Source organism: Colletotrichum chrysophilum (assembly GCF_026319265.1).
Source record: "Colletotrichum chrysophilum strain AFK26 chromosome Unknown scaffold_91, whole genome shotgun sequence".
Lineage (NCBI taxonomy): Eukaryota > Fungi > Ascomycota > Sordariomycetes > Glomerellales > Glomerellaceae > Colletotrichum > Colletotrichum chrysophilum.
The window spans coordinates 169639-187005 of record NW_026517378.1 but is presented as its reverse complement, the minus strand read 5'-3'; the positions used below and the strand labels follow the sequence as shown (position 1 = coordinate 187005).

The window sequence follows — 17367 nt, the reverse complement described above, 5'->3', positions numbered from 1 at the left end:
AAAAAGAAGAAATTAGATGTATACTTTAATAAAGTATTTAAAATAAAGTATATAAGCTAACTACCCTTAATATATAGGTTAACTACCCTCACTACTATTAGCTAATTAGAAGCCTTAAAAAAGTAGAAACCCTTATTGAATTAAATATTTACTAGCCCTCCTACCTACACTAGTGTAGCCCTATACGCCTCGGCAATTTTGACCTAGTGAGCCCTGCAGGCTGCCGTAGGTGACATGGTTGACCGCCCTGTGAAGAACCCCACCGCCCTGACTCAGTTAGGCAGGAGATCACTGCCGCGCGCAAGGCGATCCGCCTATGCGCCGGTAGAAGGAAACGTTTCCCCTTTTCGGCATCCAGATGCAACCCTGTTGACGCAACATCTCAAAGCCGTAACTCGTAAGACGGAAATCTTGTTAAATGGTGTAATCACACCTACACCGGTCCGAGTAGCGGCCGCTCCCGGCACCTAGGATGCATGTCATCAGCCGGAGCCATTACTTGCAATGGTCTAGTAATGGCGACATTTTCATTTGCCAGTCTTGCCCCTGTCCCGTATTCGCCGTCTTCTTGACCCAATAACATTGACATTAATCGATGTTAATCAGCTAGAAAACTCTCCCACCGGCTAATCGTCGATATGATCTTATGTGCAACGGTACTTCCGACCCTGGTAGGCTTGGCTAGAGATTTAGGTACAAATACTACATGAAGGGAGAAGTCCCAGCGTGAAAGTTTACTTGTAGTCTAATCATTGTCGCTCATTTTTCTTCAATATGCTGGGGTCTCGGTTGATGTTCCTCCAAGCCTGCATGGCCTCGGTCGGTGTCTTGGCCACCTTGACCGAGGACCTGTATCCTTGGCAGCCTCCTCAACCGGGCGACTTGCGATCACCTTGCCCTGGAATCAACGCCCTAGCCAACCATGGGCTCTTACCTCGAGATGGTCGCGATATCGACCTGGATGTGCTCGGAGCGGCCACGACACTCGGATTTAATATGGACCACGAGACGATGCTTCTTGTTGGTATTCCTGCGTTAAAGACTTCGACTACGGGAAATGCGTCAACCTTTCACCTCAGCGACGTCAACCAACACGTGCCTCAAGTCATCGAGCACGACGGTAGCCTGACGCGCGACGACGCCTACTTTGGAGACTCCCTTCACTTCAGCCCTGCTGCTTGGGGTCGCACGTTGGCTGGATGGGGTGACGTTGACATTATCGATGTGCGTAACAGCCGTTTGTAAAGCTTTCATGGAAGTTTTAGCTAACGAATAATAACAGTTCGCCGCTGCTGCCCGGGAAATCAAGGCTCGATTCGAGTGGGGAGAGAAGTTCAACCCCGAATTCAACGGCACCTTTGCGAGAAGCGGTTCGCTGCTTCAGTACGCGCTACTGCTGTCGGCTTTTGGGGATTACGGTAATGCGAACAAGACGCTTGTGCGCTACTGGGTCGAGAATGAGAGACTTCCTCTCAATCTAGGATGGCAGCCACCTGTAAAGCCTATTATTCACGACATGAATGCTCTCATTGCAGCAAATATCTCTGCGTTGTGGGTATAATTTCTTCGTACTCAATTTCTTGGAACAAATTGTCCGTATCTGACCAGTCCCTTTTTGCGTCATATGATGTCGTAAATCCTTCAAGTTGCCCAGCTGAAATTACATTGACTGATGCCTGATATGCCACCACCAATAGCGACTGTGAAGAGGCCTCCAGCTGACATTTGTACAATTCCAATGAGGAACATCGTTCTTGTGGCCAATCGCAGGTTTCTTCGCGTGTCTTATACACCCTCGTACGCCTTAGTGAAGAATGCTTACGGTCCAATCGCAGCCAATCACCCATCTGTTCAGTTTTGAAGAGGCTGATTTCAAAAGCCTTTGACGACACTGGTTCGGTCGGTCACAGGCTTTTAAGAACACTTATATGTAATCGCACCCGCTCTAATCTTTTGGTGCGAGCCTTCTTGAGCAACAGAAAGGACCAGTGAACAATGACTGAGGCCCAGCAAACAAGCCCTCGTTCGAGTTTCATGGCGGATAGAACCGACTCCAGTCCGCCTAGGACGGATGACGATAAAGGATTCGCATCTCACGATCAAAATGCTGGCACTCCAAAGTGCTTGTCAACCTGTCATCAAGCTCTGGGCCTTAGAGATCAGCACACTCTCCCTGGCCTGCGCTCTCATGGCTGTCGTTATCTACATTCTCGCTCAACAAGACGGGAAACCGGTGGATGACTGGCACTTTCCTATCAATCTCAACTCTCTCATTGCGACAATTTCAACCATCTACAGAGCGACTCTTGTGGCTGTCGCAGCAGAGATAATTTCCCAATTCAAATGGGTGTGGTACTGGTCGAAGGATGCTCCCGCTCGCCCACTTCGACATATCAATAGCTTCGATCACGCGAGTCGCGGGTTATGGGGCGCTCTTTGCCTACTGCCCATCGTCGCTGGACACAGTATACCTTCCTTGCTAGCGCTACTTGTCATGATATCCTCGTTTGCGACTGGTCCGTTCCTTCAACAATCTATTGACCTTATACCGCGACGGATTGATATCCCTGGAAATACCGCCTCATTACCCGTTTCGTATTCAGTATACGACGGCAGAAACTCCAGTTTCTTCCCAGAAATGTTGCCTGAAAGCTTAGTAGGCGATTTCAATCTTCGCCCTCACGTTCTTGGGCGGACGTATGCGGCACTTACAACTCCTGGCAACAATGATACCAGTATTGTCGCCACTTGCTCCAGTGGCAATTGCACGTTTCCCAAATGGTCCTCGGAATGGTTGGATTCGAAAGATGAGATTACGCATGCTACTGTTGGTATATGTAGCGTTTGCACCGATCTTAGCACCCTTCTCTGGCCAAAAGACATGTCTATATCGACAGACATCTCCTTGCCCAACGGCATGAAACTTGATACTCAGCAGGGAGATGTCATGAATATCAGAAGCGAGGCAAACTTATCGTGGACTGGAAGTCTTATCAGCAAAGAAATAATTGCTGATATTCAATGGGCTTTCGCGAACATCACCATTCTGTCTAGCCGAAATGGGCCTGCTGGTCAAACTACGATGGGCAGGCCACAGGCAGGCTACGTAGCAGTTTTATGCTCTCTGTATCCTTGCATGAGGCTTTATAAAGTTTCTGTCGAAGGGGGAGAGCTCACGGACACATTGATCAAATCGACCCCGATGTACGTCGATATCCTCAATAATGGTTCTTCTTCATCCATCGTCGGCTTCGAAAATGAGGACAATATCCCCGCTAGCTCAAGTGGATTAGCAGCCATTCAAGTGCCATGTCGATCAAACGATACACTCCATCTCTGGGAAGATGTCAATAGCACAACCCGAGTTAATCAAGTCACTGATGTGAGAATTATGGCACCATGGAGCGCGCCGAACTACATCCGTCGAACCGTTCCAAAACCTTGCGTATTCCGCCTCAGCGCGTCGATGTTTTCCATGCTTTCATCCATGTGGAAAAACGACATCTTCAACGGCTCATGTAGGAAGGGGTTTCGGCAAGATGTTGACTGCGATGGAAAATGGTGGTTAGCGCTACTATGGGGAGAAAGCAGAGGGTCATATGAGACGATTTCTACCAGGTTCGCTGGCTTTTCTAACTCAATGACGAGTTATTTAAGATCGGGTCTTGCCAGAGAGGAAGGCAGTGTGTCGCGAGTCTATGGCACAGCTGTGACATCAATCAGCTACATTGAAGTCAGATGGCTGTGGCTTACGTTCCCTATACTTCTTTTGGTGATCGAGGTTACCGCTTTGGTCTGGGTTATTGCACGAGGCCTTTATCACAGGGAAGATGAGATGGTATGGAAAAGTCACCAATTGCCACTCATTTTCTACAATGACCGATTCCGGGATTCCGCAGGAGACAGAGTCGGAGAAGGGGCCCTTGGCAACGCGTTCGTTTCAAGAAGCGGAAATCTGCTCAGCACGGCCGAAATGGAAAAGATTGCACAGAGCATGAAAGTCAAAATGCTGCAGGCTAATGAGTCGAATGCCTCCTTAATGGTCGAGTTGGACAGTCTGTACGATGTTCCAGCTGAGGGAGTAAGGGGTCGACAATCGGACACCGAGAGCTTGCTTCAGAGTATCACCCCATCCCGGTCATAATTTAATAGTACTTTTGTTGCTAGAAAGCCTTTCTGCTGTTCAAGATGCAAACTCGTCATCGATAGAGACCTAGAAACCCATGTTTGGAAACACTGCATCCAAGGCCCGTGGCAAGGCCAACGCAATCAGCGTAGGCAAAGACTTAATAAATATCCAATACACATAACAGCCGCATGGAAACGAATCAAGAACTCTAGCCAATCTCAACACACACCACATGACCCTATCCGTTAGATGCAGTAAGGAGACCCGTTCAGGGGGTTGAAAGAGCACGTCTCGCCAGTCTTGCAAGATCCACCCCTCACCCACTTGCCCTCAGTAGAGCAAATATCCCAGCCCCAAGCTTGAACATAGCTGCACTGATACGTCCCAGGAGTGCAAACACGACTATCAGACTTCGACGTGCAGTAAGGATACCCAGCCGCCGGACTATAAGTGCACGTCTCAGAGGCCTCGCAGTCGAGGGTGTGGCCCCAATTACCAGCGTCGTTGCACGTCTCAATACTCCAGCCCTTGGATTCGTCGTACCTGCACTGGTACTTCCCAGGGAAGCACTGATTTGCGGTCTCCTTGGCGGGGGCCTTGGGCGGGATGGGCACGCAGTAGGGAGACCCGTTGAGGGAGTTGAAGACGCAGGTCTCAGTGGGCGCACAGTTGCCGCCGTTCACCCACTTGGACGAGGTGTTGCAGACGTCCCAGCTCCAGGTGTTGTCTGGATTATGGCGGCACTGGTATTTGGCGGGAGTACAGACAGCACCGATGTCGGTGGGTGGCGGGTTTAGATTGCTTGTTCCGTTGGTGAAGCGTTTGACGGTCTCAAGCTGTGGAAGGGCCAGGGTGATGGTGGGAAGGAAGATGGCGGCGAAAGTGAAGGACTTCATGTTGAGTATTCTGGAAGTGTAATGAGCAATCGGAATACGGTATTAAGGAGCTTAGACAACGTAAAGACTTGATGGGCAAAATGATTATTGGGACCCGACTGCGTTGAATGAGATGATGAATTAAGAACAGGACGGAGAGAAGACATCAAACTCATTTTATATGTTTCTGCGAGGCTTTCCAAAACGGTAATGTTGATAGCCTGTTCAGCCTGTGTAACGTTCTCGTCAACGTACAATTGCGGCAGCAACAGGAGTCCGCAGCCACCACGCGGAGACTTGTCCATCGATAATGCTCTCCGGGCGATTCTAATTATGGAGTTCTCGTGCGCAGTGGTGGACTAGGCGCGGCTAGCCCCGAAGTCACGCATACTTTTAGTCTCGGAGACAAAGTCGTCAACGCGGCTGGCACAGAGCTGCGGCACAACGTGGCTGTTTTTCGAGGCGGCGCAGCTGATAGAGCATCCCGAGAAAGTCGGCGCAAAACACCGGCTACATTCTGGACGGGTTCGCTTCGCATGAGAAGCCGGCCTGGGTCAGCCGCACTCGGGAGCTGAGAGGTATGAGACATTTCACGAAAACAATCGCCTACGGGAATGGTCTTGCGGTTGCACCGTGGAACCCTCAATCATTCTTGGATAGTGATAGTACATGACACATCAAGAAAGGGGAACAAGACTGAACTGGGTATTTTTTTTACCAGATGTTGAGATCACTTGACAGGGAGCAGCAAATTCATCAGTGAACAACAACGCATGCTCTGTATTATGACTGAATCCACGCTGGCTGTCTATAACTGCGCTCTTTCGAGACCCAAATGTCCCTGGACCATCAAAACTATATCCTGCGCCGAGGCCTCAGGGCCCAGGCATCCCAGTATATGCTGGTCCGGCCTCACCAGGAGCGCTGCTCCCTGGGCCAGACGCCCCTGTTTATGAAATAGCTTACGATGTGCCTCGTTCGTGAACTCGAAATCCGAGTCCTCGGCCCAAAGGTGGACGCGGGGGCCTATTTTGCTAGCCATCGCTTCTTCAAAGTCCTTAAAGCGCTGTGCCCATAAGGAGTGGGACTCCGCTATGAGGCTGAAGGCTCCCGGACTTACGAGGTCGAGAGTTGAGAATTGTCTAGATGATACTTGTTCTTTTGTGAGTTCTTTGACGTAGGATGTGTCGATTGGGTAATCGGGGATGCGATTGTTTGGTTTGAGGAGTTTGATCCAGGCGTGAGGCAGCCGAGCTCCGACTTTGAATTTTGGTGTATAATGCGATGCGTTCGCAGGCGGTTCTTTATCGCCATAAACATATCCAATGTGAATTTCCAGCTGTCAAGTACTGGAGTCAGTATCATGAATCGGAGAGTGCGCGTCACAACTTCAGACTTACGTTGTCAAAGTGTTCCCGCTGCCCTTCCACATTCTGCGCTATCAAGTCCTCTTTCGCGGGGTCGTGTATCGTCTTGTACATGTTCGCTCTTGCCTCGTCCACATCGTCAATACCGGCTGTACCCACGGCTTTCAAAAACGAAAAGATGGTCTTCCCGTTTTTGACACTCTGCGAAGAGGCCACCAGCGCGATCTGGCGTCGGTCGGCCTCGTACGTGTCGAGGATGGACGGCTTCGCCCACCCCTGATGCACAGCAGCGATCTTGTAGACCAGGTTATGTGCATCAGCTAGGCCTGAGTTGAGACCGAGACCACCTGTTGGTGGGAAGGAGTGCGCTGCATCGCCGAGCCTGCTCAGAGTCAGCATGCCGACATCTCGCTGTGGACATATTGAGTGTGCGACTTACAAAAATGTGTTGCCGCGTCTGTACTCTTTTGCAACTTTTCGACTCAACACCCAAGGCCTATAGCTGAGTATTTTGAAAGGTATGTCCTTTCCTATTGCAGCCGTAACAGTTGCGCGCGCGAGGTGTTCACTCCACGCCTCAGCGGGGTGTTTATTTGACTGTGTCACATTAGCTGTGCACTTGCAAAACATAGTTCCTCAATGTCTCACGTCAAAATTGCTGATTAAGACCTGGTTTCCGCCGAGATCGTACGCGATGATAAAACCAGAACACGCGGGGTCAACTATCCAGTGCAGCATGCCCACTCTTTCCTTCACGATGGGCCGCAGGTCTGCGTTGAAGTGTATCGTCATCATGGTCTCATCTTCAAAGGTCGGCTGTTAGTGTCGCACATTCTCAAAAGAGTAAGACAACACCTACATCCGTCTTCGCCTTCAGTCTCGATGTTGAGAGACTTGCGCACTTCACTCTTAGCACCATCGCAACCAATAACATAATTGGAGGCAATGGCCCAGCGCTTTTTTGTCGCCCGCTCTTCAACGGTAGTAATCACTCTATCGCCACGCTAGAGCCATGATTAGCTCTCATGTGCGCAGTAAAAATCAATTACAGCGCATAAGAACAACGGTCTCACCTGCTCACAGCATACAAAAGCAATGCCTTTCCTCAGCTCTACATTGTTGTCAAATGCGAGCTTCTCAGCGACAAATCTCTCAAAATCTGGTTGAGGCACGTTGTGAATCATCTGCGGTAAGATTTCAGTTAAACGTTGCATTTTATCATGAAAACAGTCAATGGCGAACTCACTTCGGGTGTGCTTTCCAGCACTTCAACATCCATCCTCTCATAGGGTAAATACCCAATCCTCTCGCCGCTCAGGTTCGTCAAGAAATTAACCCAGTACGCATCGTCTCGGGGACTCCCGAGCTTCCGCAGCGCATTCGTGTCGAGGCCATATTGCCTGCAAAATTCCAGCGTTCGAGGACATAATGCGTGTGCCTTGGGCGCCGCCAGCCGTTGGGGATACTTTTCGATGAGGAGCGATTTGACTGGAATAAAGGATTAATGGGTTAGCTCATCGCAACTCTCCCCAGCGCCAACATCAGGCCCACCAACCGCCGTGCTTGGAGAGCATGTATGCTGTGAACAGACCCGTAGGCCCTCCGCCTACCACGAGAACAGGTACATTGACTGAAACATCTTCCATTTTTGGAATGTCTCTTTGGGCTTCTGTTTTTTTATGACATAAGTTGGGAGGAAAAAAGGATTGAAAAATCGTTTAATGGACGGAATACAAATTCCAGAAGACCGCCATCTGGTGAATTGTGTGTCTAGCGGGAAGCGTTTCCTGTCTATCCTCTGCAATTATCTCGTTCCCATGGACGGGGATGCAGCCCGAGATCAAGTACACGAGGGAGACGATGCCGAGCCCGTCGGCTCCCCGACGTTCAACATCCCATTGGCCAGGCCCTGTTAAAGCCGAAGAGATGCTTCCGATTCGCCGAGTCATTCAGAGGCAATGTCAAAGCGGCGACGTCGCTAGTGCATCCATTGGATCTAAGTCAGAACTCTGCTTGACAGAGGCACGTCTCACGTTGCTTCTGAGACTTTGATGTTAGGCCCTTTTTAGCCTGCATGCTGAAGAAACGGCCCCAGCACAGAAGGAAACACGAACACGCAGTTCCATGGATGCGACCGCGCCACCCCGGGGCCGCTACGCCGGCCGTTGACCGCCACGCGCGCTGCCGTCAGTCATGTCAGTGTACATTACATGTATTATGTAGCAATGAAGGAAGCAGTGAAGCGCAGACAGCGCATGGGTCGAGTAAATCCAGCATGGTTCGAAACCTCCCTCCCCACCGCCTCCCACACTAGCCCAAGCAGTGACTCTGCTCATACACTTCTTCTCGCCAACCAAACGTGTCGTTCATCGAACATTATCTGCACCCAATAACTTCCCCCGTAATTATACGACCTTAAATCGCCATAGAAAGCAACGCCGGCCGAGATATGGATGCGGATATCCCCACCCTGCCCGCTGGTACCTCGGATAACTCGGAGTCGGGCACTCTCAAGAGGAAACGTCGGCCGCGTGCGCCGGTGGCGTGTGGGACTTGTCGCGCGCGCAAAGTCAAGGCTAGTAGTTCGGTCTCGTCGTCGGCGATGATGATGGGAACACGCGAGATCATGTTGCTGATCCTTTTTCGGCGATTAGTGCGACGGGAGCTCGCCGTGTTCAAACTGCGTCCGTGAGTAGATGGGCAGAACAATTGTTTGACTTGATTTCATCGGTTGTTCAGTTCCATGTCTAAGTGCTGACCCGATGTTCTGATATAGGCCATGAGTTCTCATGCTCGTATAAAGATAAGCCCGAGGAAGTGTACGTCAACCAGACCCAAGTGGATTCACCCCGTACCTGTTGTCTCTGAGTCTGACCATGGCCTCAGTAAGAGGATGTTCGACCCGACAGGTCGCATTCAGCAGCGTCCGCAGAGCCAGCCGGTTCCCGCGGAGCAGCTTCACCCGTCGCCCGTGAGCCTGGATGAGCCGCTCAAGGTTGAGAATCCCGTCACCGCGGCGAATCCGCACCCGCCTTTCATGTCGGAGCCGCCGATGGAGCGCGACCGCGGGTCCTCGGTCGTCTCGTCGGAGCAGGAGGTTGACGGCCTGGGTCAGGTGAACGACCACACCGAAGGCGCAGAGTTCTACGGCCCGACGGGGACGTTCTACTTCCTGGCGCGTTTACGGTCCAGGGCGAACAACAGTGGTACTCAAAAGCAGCCGCAGCAGCCTGGTCAACCGGATACCAAGACATCACCCGGCGGCAAGACGCTCAACCAGACGTCAGTCGTCAACCTCCTCCACAGCTCGGACTACTCCACGTCGCCGGACAACCGCCACGGCCAGACGCCAGGGAAAGGCACGCCGTCCGCCAGCGCGGCGACGCGGCGCGACTCGGTGCAGTACGGGAATGGGAAGATGCTCACCCCGGCGGACGCGGTGTTCGCGACGGAAGTGGAGCGGGAATGTGTGCGGCTGTACTTTCAGAACCTGCACAACATCCACCCGATCCTGGAGCAGACGGCGTTCGTGAAGCGGTGCGACGAGGAGGTGTGGCAGCGCAAGGCGGCGCTGGAGGAGCCGTCGCAGCAACGCCGCGGGGCGCGGTTCCTGTCGCTGTTCAACTCTGTGATTGCGATCGGGGCGATTACGGCCGGGGAGACGTCGTTGCTGATGGAGGATCACACGCTGCAGTTCCTGGACAGGACCGAGCTGCCTGGGGAGAACGAGACGACGTATCCGCCTATCAGGCTTGCGAGGCGGTACTTTGAGCGGGCGAAGCTTTATTTGGAGGACATCTGCGAGTCGAGCTCGCTTGAGACGGCGCAGACTCTGTTCCTCATGGTGAGAGCATCATGGCCGTTACCCCCTCACTGACTACAGCCCAGGAACCTGCGGGGGAGCTGAGCTGAGCTGACGCCATCCTAGTCCGTTTTCTGTCAGAATGCGCTCAAGCCGCACAGCTGTTACATGTACAGCGGCATGGCCATCCGTACCGCGTCGGCCATGGGTATTCCTACCAACATCCGATCCGAGACTAGCCAGGAAAGTTTGCTCTGGTGGTAAGACCCTCACTTGCGCCTGTCAACCTAAGAGCAATTTTCTGACGTTTGATAGGTCTCTGTACTCACATGAGATGTATGTTGAGGCTATCCACACATGGTGATGAGGTGCTGACTAGCTAGCGAAATGTGCTTCTCCGCCGGACGCCAATCAGGATTACGAGGACCGAGTTCTTACTCCATCCCCTTCCCAAGAACAGCAGTACGTGTGACAATCCACTCGAACTCCGTGCTATCGCTAACAGCTATCAGGGCTTCGTCAGCTCTTCCTCGTGCCTCATCAACCCCATGGTCGATCTCGCCAAGATCCTCATGTGGATGACGGACAACCTAAGCCTCCACAACAGCCACACATCATTACAGCGGCTGTCGCAAACGGCATTGAATCTGGACCGGGAGCTGGACGACTGGAAGTCTGGGCTCCCGCGAGAGCTCAGGTTCGACACTTCGTCGTTGGAAGACAGCGAGTTCGCCATGAAACAAAAGACAGTTCTCAAGCTTCGTACGCCAATCCCCTCTCAGGCTGCTTCACTCAAGATGATCAACTAACCGAAATCGCATCACAGGCTTCCTGAATGCTAGAATCCTCCTCCACCGCCAGTTCCTGATCCTCAAGACGCCAGAGTCGGACCGCAAAACGCTCTCCCGTCACGTCTCATCCTGCGTGAAGGCTGCGACTGAGACGATCCGATTCATGCACACAAGCTACCTGCACCGCCCATACTTCAGAACATGGTACGCACGTCTCACCCCTCTCTCCCTCCAACTCCCGCTTTCTGTGTTCCTCGTTACTGATGATTTGTCTTGTACAGGTGGTACAACTGCATGTACCTCCTCGACGCCTGCATGGTCCTCCTCCACGTCCTCATCTCCAACATCTCCTCCCCCTTCTCCAACGAGGAAGTCATCGAAAACCTCGAGATGAGCATCGAGATCTTCAAGGCGATGAAGATGCTCGCCGTCGCGCGGCGGTGCGCCGAGATCGTCACAGAGCTGCTCCACGTCGCCGCGGCGCCCAAGACGGCTGCGGAAGCGGGCGGAAGCGGTGGCGGCAACCCGCCAAACCAACGACAGGCCAACGAACACGTCGCGCTGCAGTCGGACCCGGCGACGGTGGCGATGAAGATACAGGATGAGACGCAGCAGGCGATGCAGCAGACGACCTCGCCGATGTTCATGACGGAGGGGCTTGATATACACCGAGGCGGAGACGAGCTCGGGGATAATCTGATACCGGGCGATTTCGACGCCAACTTGGTAGACCCGAATGTCGTGTGGAACTTTTTGAACTTTGAGCATTGGAACGCGTGGTCTGATGCCGCCTTCCGCTGAGGCTAGATCATCACGACAGTCCTGGGAGAGAACCCGCACGAGAACAGATGTGCGTTTGTATAGTAGTGTAACAATAGGGATACGCTCATTAATACGGGGTCCGGGGAACAACCTCGCTCGGCCTCATGAACTTGCTCCCCTTCTTCACATGCAACCAGCTGATATCCATTCATCCGACTTACAACCCCCAACACCCTCCCCCCACGATCCCCCTCTGCCTCAACCACTGCTCACAAACCCCCGTCCACCCACTCACCGGCAGCCCCTCGGTATCCAGCGCGAACCCATGTGGCGCATCGCCGTACACATGCAGCTCCACCTGCCCGCCGGCCGCCTGAACCGCCTGCGCGATCCGGTACGCGTTCACCACCGGCACCACGGGGTCATTGCCCGCATAGACCACAAAACTCGACGGCGCGGGCTTGCGCAGCTGCGCGTCGGGGATGACGGCGTCGTAGAGCGCCTGCTTCTCCGCTGGCGGCAGCGGCGCCTTGTTCGGCACGATCTGGTGGCCCTTTGCGTTCGTGGAGATGGGTGCGTACCCTATAATAGCAAATTCCAGCTCCGGGACGGGGGCGCCTGCGGTTGCGGACCATTGGGGCGGGTATTCGGATAGTAGGGCAGCGGCAAGGTGCCCGCCGGAGGAGAGCCCGCACACTGCCAGCGAGGGCACCCCGCCATCGGGAGAGATAGAAGTTTCTTTGATGAGGCGGAGGGCCTGGCGGGCGTCGTCGAGGGGTGCGGAGGGGGAGGTGGCAGGCGTAGGGAAGCGGTGGACGAGGACGTGGGCGGCGAAGCCGAGGGAGGCGAGCCAGCGGGCGACCTGGACGCCCTCGCGGCCGAGCATGAGCTCGACGTAGCCGCCGCCGCCGAGGATGAGGACGGCGCGGTTGTTGGGGAAGACGGTTGGGTTGTAGGTGAAGAGCCAGGGGCGGGCGACGGAGGCGACGACGGCGGCGTCGAGGGGGGCGGCGGCGTCTTGGAGGGTGAAAGCGTCAGCGAGGGGGTCTGAGTCCCAGAGGGGCCGGGCGGCGTCTGCGCCGAAGAAGGCTTCGGAGAGCATGGTTGCTGGTGTGGTGGTGTGAATGGCGATGTGAGGGAGGGTTGGTCAGAAAGAGGATGAGGTATGGTTCTATGGAGAGGATGAGATGAGCTGGGTTAGGTGGCTCTCGGGCTGATTTGGACCGAGGTCCGAAGTAGATGGGTTTTATTGTGGATGCTGGTTGGATCTGTGACTTGTGGTGATGATGAATAATTTGAGTAAGAGTGGTGGGGTGATGATTGATTAATATCTTGATCTAAAGGCTTTGAACCAGCGTCGTGAGGCCCGGCTTGTTGGTGGTAGGTCTGAAGGCGTTCGGAGTATCATCCGCGAAACCCCGCGCGGGGGCGGGGCCGGGGTTCGGAGTTGGCCGGTTTACGCCCGGCTGACCAGCATTTAGCCACTTGACTCAGTCTGCCTTTGCGTTCAAAAGTCCTTGATTGCCTGTAATAAAACGGCGAAGAAGTATTTACACCAAGAAGATGAGATCCAAATCCCTGCGTCCAGTCTAGCTAAGCCATGCACACAAACTCCCCAACTCAGCTCACGGCGTCAGAGTGTACGTGACATTGTTCCCCGGCACTCTCGGGTAGAACTCAAACGTGAACACCGTCGGCTTGCCACCGCTGATGACAGCCTGGACAGTCGCGTTCGGCAACACAATCTTGGCGCCGTCGTAGCTCCACTGGCCGCTGTAAGTCTACCAAAAGAGTCAGCAAAGATCCCCATCATGTCCAGATATCTGAACCTACAATATGAGCAGCCTGCAGCGGCCCAAGCACGCTAGTCCAATCATCAAACAGGAACCCCCCGTCGCTCTTCAACGCCTTCACGGCAGCAGGCATCCTCAGCCCCTTGTACTCGACCGTGATATTCAGATCCTTCCCGGCGACAGCCTTGCTCTCGCTCACAGCCAGCGTCGGCACGTCCCACTGCACCACTTCGACCTGCACCGGCGCGCCGGCGGAGAACTCCAGCGTCAGGTTCGCCTTGCTCCCCGGCGCTGCCGTCGGCGTGAGCCACTGCCCGAGAACGCCTGCCTTGAGGGTGATGGCGGAGTCTGACACAAAATAGTCCGTGTCGGCGGCGAGCATACCTCCGGAGTTGGTCTTGATGCTCTTGAGCGTGTTCCCATTGAACTGCCACGGCAGGACGGCGTCCTTGGGCGTGTCACCGACCTTGTTCCACACGAAGGCGGAGGAGCTCTGCGTCGTTGCGCCTGCGTCGGTGGTGCTCTCCGGCAGCGAATTCCGCGGCGGCTGCACTGCATTCTTCACGATGGCGAGCGAGGTCAGGTCGCGCCACGAGTGCGCATTACGGTCAAGGTGGTCGAGCCCGTTGTCCCAGATTATCAGCGCCGTGTTGAGCTCCGCCGCGGTGCGGACGAAGTGGTCCGTCCACTTCCAGCGGGCGGCGGGCTCCGTGTTGAGCGGGCTGGCGTCGAACTCGCCGATGACGAGGGGCACATCAGTAAAGTTCCCGCGGACGACGGCCAGATCATTCTTCATGGACGCCTTGTCGGCGTCGCTGCCCCATATCGTCTTGCCCCACGCGGAGAAGACGAAGTCGTAGGGGGAGTAGTAGTGGTACTGCAGGGCCCAGGGGTTCTTGATGGCGGCGGGGGCCTTGAACCACTGCGTGGTCTTGTAGCCGTCCATGCTGCCGCCCATGAGGGTGACGACGCGGCGGGTGTTGAAGCCGCCGGAGTCGTCGAGGGCCTTGAGGAAGAGGTCGTTGAGGGCGTTGAGGTGGGCGCCGTGCTCGGCGGTCGTGGCGGGGGGCTCGTTGATGGGCTCGAGGGACACGAGGTTGGACTTGCAGGCGAGCTTCTGGCCGATCTGTAGCCAGGTGGCGTAGAACTTTGCGTCGAGGGCGGCGCGGGTCTCGTTGGTGGTGGCCTTTGTGACGTCGGCCCAGTTCCAGGAGTCGTGGTGGACGTTGGTGAGGACGTAGAGGCCGCGGGCGGTAGCCATGTCGACGACGTCCGAGACGCGCTGGAGCCAGGCCGGGTCGATGGTGTAGTTGGGCGCGGCGCTGGTGAAGTGGTCGTTGTAGGTGACGGGGATGCGGACGCTCTTGAAGCCGGCGGCCTTGATGTCGTCAAAGGTCTCCTCCTTGACCGGGGGGTTATTCCAGGAGCCCTCGTTGGGGATGGCGTCGAGGGTGTTGCCTAGGTTCCATCCCGGGTTCATTGCCTTGACGTAGTCCACGGCCCCAATGTCGCTGAAGGTGCCGGAGCATGGGGCTGGAACGGCGGTGGCGGTGGAGGATCTGGCGGTGGTTGTCAGTGCTGATGAGGATGTTGGTTTGGCTGATGTGAGGAGGGTGGTTGTGCTGGCCTTTCCCTCGAGACATTGCGAGTACCCTATGATGTGTGAGTGAGAGTGAGGATGGGAAGTGAGCGAGACTTACATTCGTTCTGCTTCTGACATGTCCAGCCGGCCACGCAGGTCGTCGGGCCCGTCCAGCCGCTGCCGCCGCGTTGGCCGTATGCCGTTTGCTGAGCGGAAGCGGCATGAAGCAGCGCCAGAGTAACGAAGCTGAGGCTCGATCTCATGTTGAAGGATGAAGCATCGATCGCGGCGGCAAGAAGCAGGCAATGGCAGCCCGTAGAGTCTCGAGGGATCCAACCTAGATTATACGCGAAGCACTCGCTTCCATAGACTAGACAAGCCCGCCGGATCACGGCTGGGCAATACGAATTGTTCGGAATGCAACTCACAAGAAAAGGCCAGCCACCAACGCGCGCAGCGCAGCGCTTGGTGGAAAATCGTATGCAAACATGGCTGAGCGAGCGACGCGAAGTGAACAGGTAATGAGCGGAAGGTAGCCGAGACCAGCTGAGAAAGATCGAGACAAGTATCCAAAAGAACCGAATTGGTCGTAGTCAGTTAATGGAGCGGGAAAACCATTCTCTTTTGAGGACGGAGAGCGACTTGGAGGCGGCCCGGATAGGAAAGTATCACGATAGGCGAGCTTGCATCACGTAGATTGAGAGAGGTTGTTCTTCCGAATGAGGCAACTTGGGGGCTCTGCCTCCGGGCCCTGCACGACGACCCCTCAGTCGGTCCAACATGGTGGTTCAGCGGCCCGAAGACGACTTCGCAGCTGCACTCAAGCCAGGAGAGCTGGGACTGTTTGCTAGTGACCGATGGGAGGGGGTTTATTAGAGTTGGGTTGCATGTCAACCCATGATCGTTGTCCCATGTTTAGAGGGGGCGGAGAAATTTCAGGGACTCACGCAAAAGCTTGTTTGACTGATAATTTTCGCACTTGAGCACTACCATGCCGTAAAGTCTTCAATAGTGCAGGGTGCAATTAATGTTTATTCAGCCACTTTTTTGAGTCAGGCCTGGGGTCTGGCCATTAACATCAGACGAAACCCGCGATGGCTTCAATTATTTAATTGTGCCCCTGAGCCAGCCACTCGGTCTCGCTTCCGGCGAACACCGCGAAAGGAGGTTTTGTCTTTCGGCTCTATAGGAGCATCCGATCTCCGTTGAATCGACCAGTCTCTCGGATGTTGCCGATCTTGAATTGGCCGTCGCAGAGGCGGTCTCAGCGCTGGGGTGAGGCCGCTCCGGAGTGTCGTTCCGTTACCCACTGCGTACCATATCCTGCGTATCCAAGAAGTACTCCTCTGACCCTACATCATGCGATGAAATATTCCAAAGGCCGATGGCAAATTCCTTCTAAACCAAAGGTTTCCCTAGGAAAGATGTGATGGAAGAGGCGCTTAAAACGCCTGTCCGCGAGAAACGAAAGCGTGGGTCATCCAGTCGAAAAGGCGACTGCCCAACTTCTTCCCCTCGTTCCTGCTGAGATGTTCCCCGCGCGGATTCGTTCGTTATCGAAATATTGGGTATATAAACCAGAGAGGAGATTCGTCATCGCCGCTCCGCGCATCGTGTCCCATCTTCGACTCGACCGGGGCGTGTTCGTAACTCGTTCATTCGTCACTCCAAACACCATCACCGCTTCGGCGGCGCAGGCGGTCCCCGCGGCGGCGGATCCGTCGGCGTCCCGCGGAACTGATTCTTCAGCTCCTCGAAGAAGTGGTGTGCGAACCCTCGATCCTCGGGATTAGCTGCATCCACCCGTGTTAGCCTCTTCCGTTCTGTCGTCCTGCAACACCAACTAGCTCCCCACTTACCTGACGCTTCTCCCTGTCGCAACGGCTCATGCGGCATCGGCCCGTTCTGCTTCTCGTCTACGAATCGTTGGATGCGGCCGACACCGCGGTGGAAGCCTGGGCTGCGGAGGATCTGTACGGAGCGCGGAGTTAGCTGGGTGTCATGATGGAGGGGTCAGTTCACCCGTAGGAGGGGTAGTGGTGCGTGCGGACCTGTCTGATGATTACGTCCTCGAAGGCGACGAGGGCGCGGATGAGGAGGTTGAGTGGAGGAGCCATGATGGGTTTGCAGCGTGAAGTTGAGAAATGCTGTTCGCGAAGATAGATAGAAGAGGTTCTATACGCGCTGAAGCCACTGAAGGCGTCTGCAGTGGTGGCGATGGAGACTTTAGCAGTCCAACCGTCGGGACCCACCCTGATTTGTCATC

The 17367-nt window shown here is 54.6% G+C and overlaps 7 protein-coding genes across 7 annotated transcripts; 2 read left to right on the top strand and 5 right to left on the bottom strand.

The window, feature by feature from the left end:
- Window positions 1-774: 774 nt before the first annotated feature.
- On the top strand, window positions 775-1561 carry COL26b_009482 (uncharacterized protein; the record flags this gene model as incomplete). Its single annotated transcript, XM_053182210.1, has 2 exons — window positions 775-1224; window positions 1283-1561. The coding sequence occupies 2 exons, from the start codon at window positions 775-777 to the stop codon at window positions 1559-1561; spliced, it is 729 nt and encodes a 242-aa protein (XP_053033900.1).
- Window positions 1562-4374: 2813 nt separating this feature from the next.
- On the bottom strand, window positions 4375-5025 carry COL26b_009481 (uncharacterized protein; the record flags this gene model as incomplete). Its single annotated transcript, XM_053182209.1, has 1 exon — window positions 4375-5025. One exon carries the CDS (start codon window positions 5023-5025, stop codon window positions 4375-4377), a length of 651 nt encoding a protein of 216 aa, XP_053033899.1.
- A 1361-nt stretch (window positions 5026-6386) lies between these two features.
- Window positions 6387-7163, bottom strand: COL26b_009480 (uncharacterized protein; the record flags this gene model as incomplete). The annotated part of the gene is made up of 3 exons (XM_053182208.1): window positions 6387-6753; window positions 6811-6968; window positions 7020-7163. The coding sequence occupies 3 exons, from the start codon at window positions 7161-7163 to the stop codon at window positions 6387-6389; spliced, it is 669 nt and encodes a 222-aa protein (XP_053033898.1).
- Window positions 7164-9264: 2101 nt separating this feature from the next.
- On the top strand, window positions 9265-11765 carry COL26b_009479 (uncharacterized protein; the record flags this gene model as incomplete). Its single annotated transcript, XM_053182207.1, has 7 exons — window positions 9265-10215; window positions 10300-10433; window positions 10489-10509; window positions 10629-10635; window positions 10686-10935; window positions 11000-11168; window positions 11246-11765. The coding sequence occupies 7 exons, from the start codon at window positions 9265-9267 to the stop codon at window positions 11763-11765; spliced, it is 2052 nt and encodes a 683-aa protein (XP_053033897.1).
- An 88-nt stretch (window positions 11766-11853) lies between these two features.
- Window positions 11854-12828, bottom strand: COL26b_009478 (uncharacterized protein; the record flags this gene model as incomplete). The annotated part of the gene is made up of 2 exons (XM_053182206.1): window positions 11854-11904; window positions 12022-12828. 2 exons carry the CDS (start codon window positions 12826-12828, stop codon window positions 11854-11856), a joined length of 858 nt encoding a protein of 285 aa, XP_053033896.1.
- Window positions 12829-13351: 523 nt separating this feature from the next.
- COL26b_009477 (uncharacterized protein) lies at window positions 13352-15364 on the bottom strand (the record flags this gene model as incomplete). The annotated part of the gene is made up of 3 exons (XM_053182205.1): window positions 13352-13507; window positions 13560-15172; window positions 15220-15364. 3 exons carry the CDS (start codon window positions 15362-15364, stop codon window positions 13352-13354), a joined length of 1914 nt encoding a protein of 637 aa, XP_053033895.1.
- A 1414-nt stretch (window positions 15365-16778) lies between these two features.
- COL26b_009476 (uncharacterized protein) lies at window positions 16779-17218 on the bottom strand (the record flags this gene model as incomplete). The annotated part of the gene is made up of 3 exons (XM_053182204.1): window positions 16779-16894; window positions 16961-17061; window positions 17124-17218. 3 exons carry the CDS (start codon window positions 17216-17218, stop codon window positions 16779-16781), a joined length of 312 nt encoding a protein of 103 aa, XP_053033894.1.
- Between the last annotated feature and the right edge of the window lie 149 nt (window positions 17219-17367).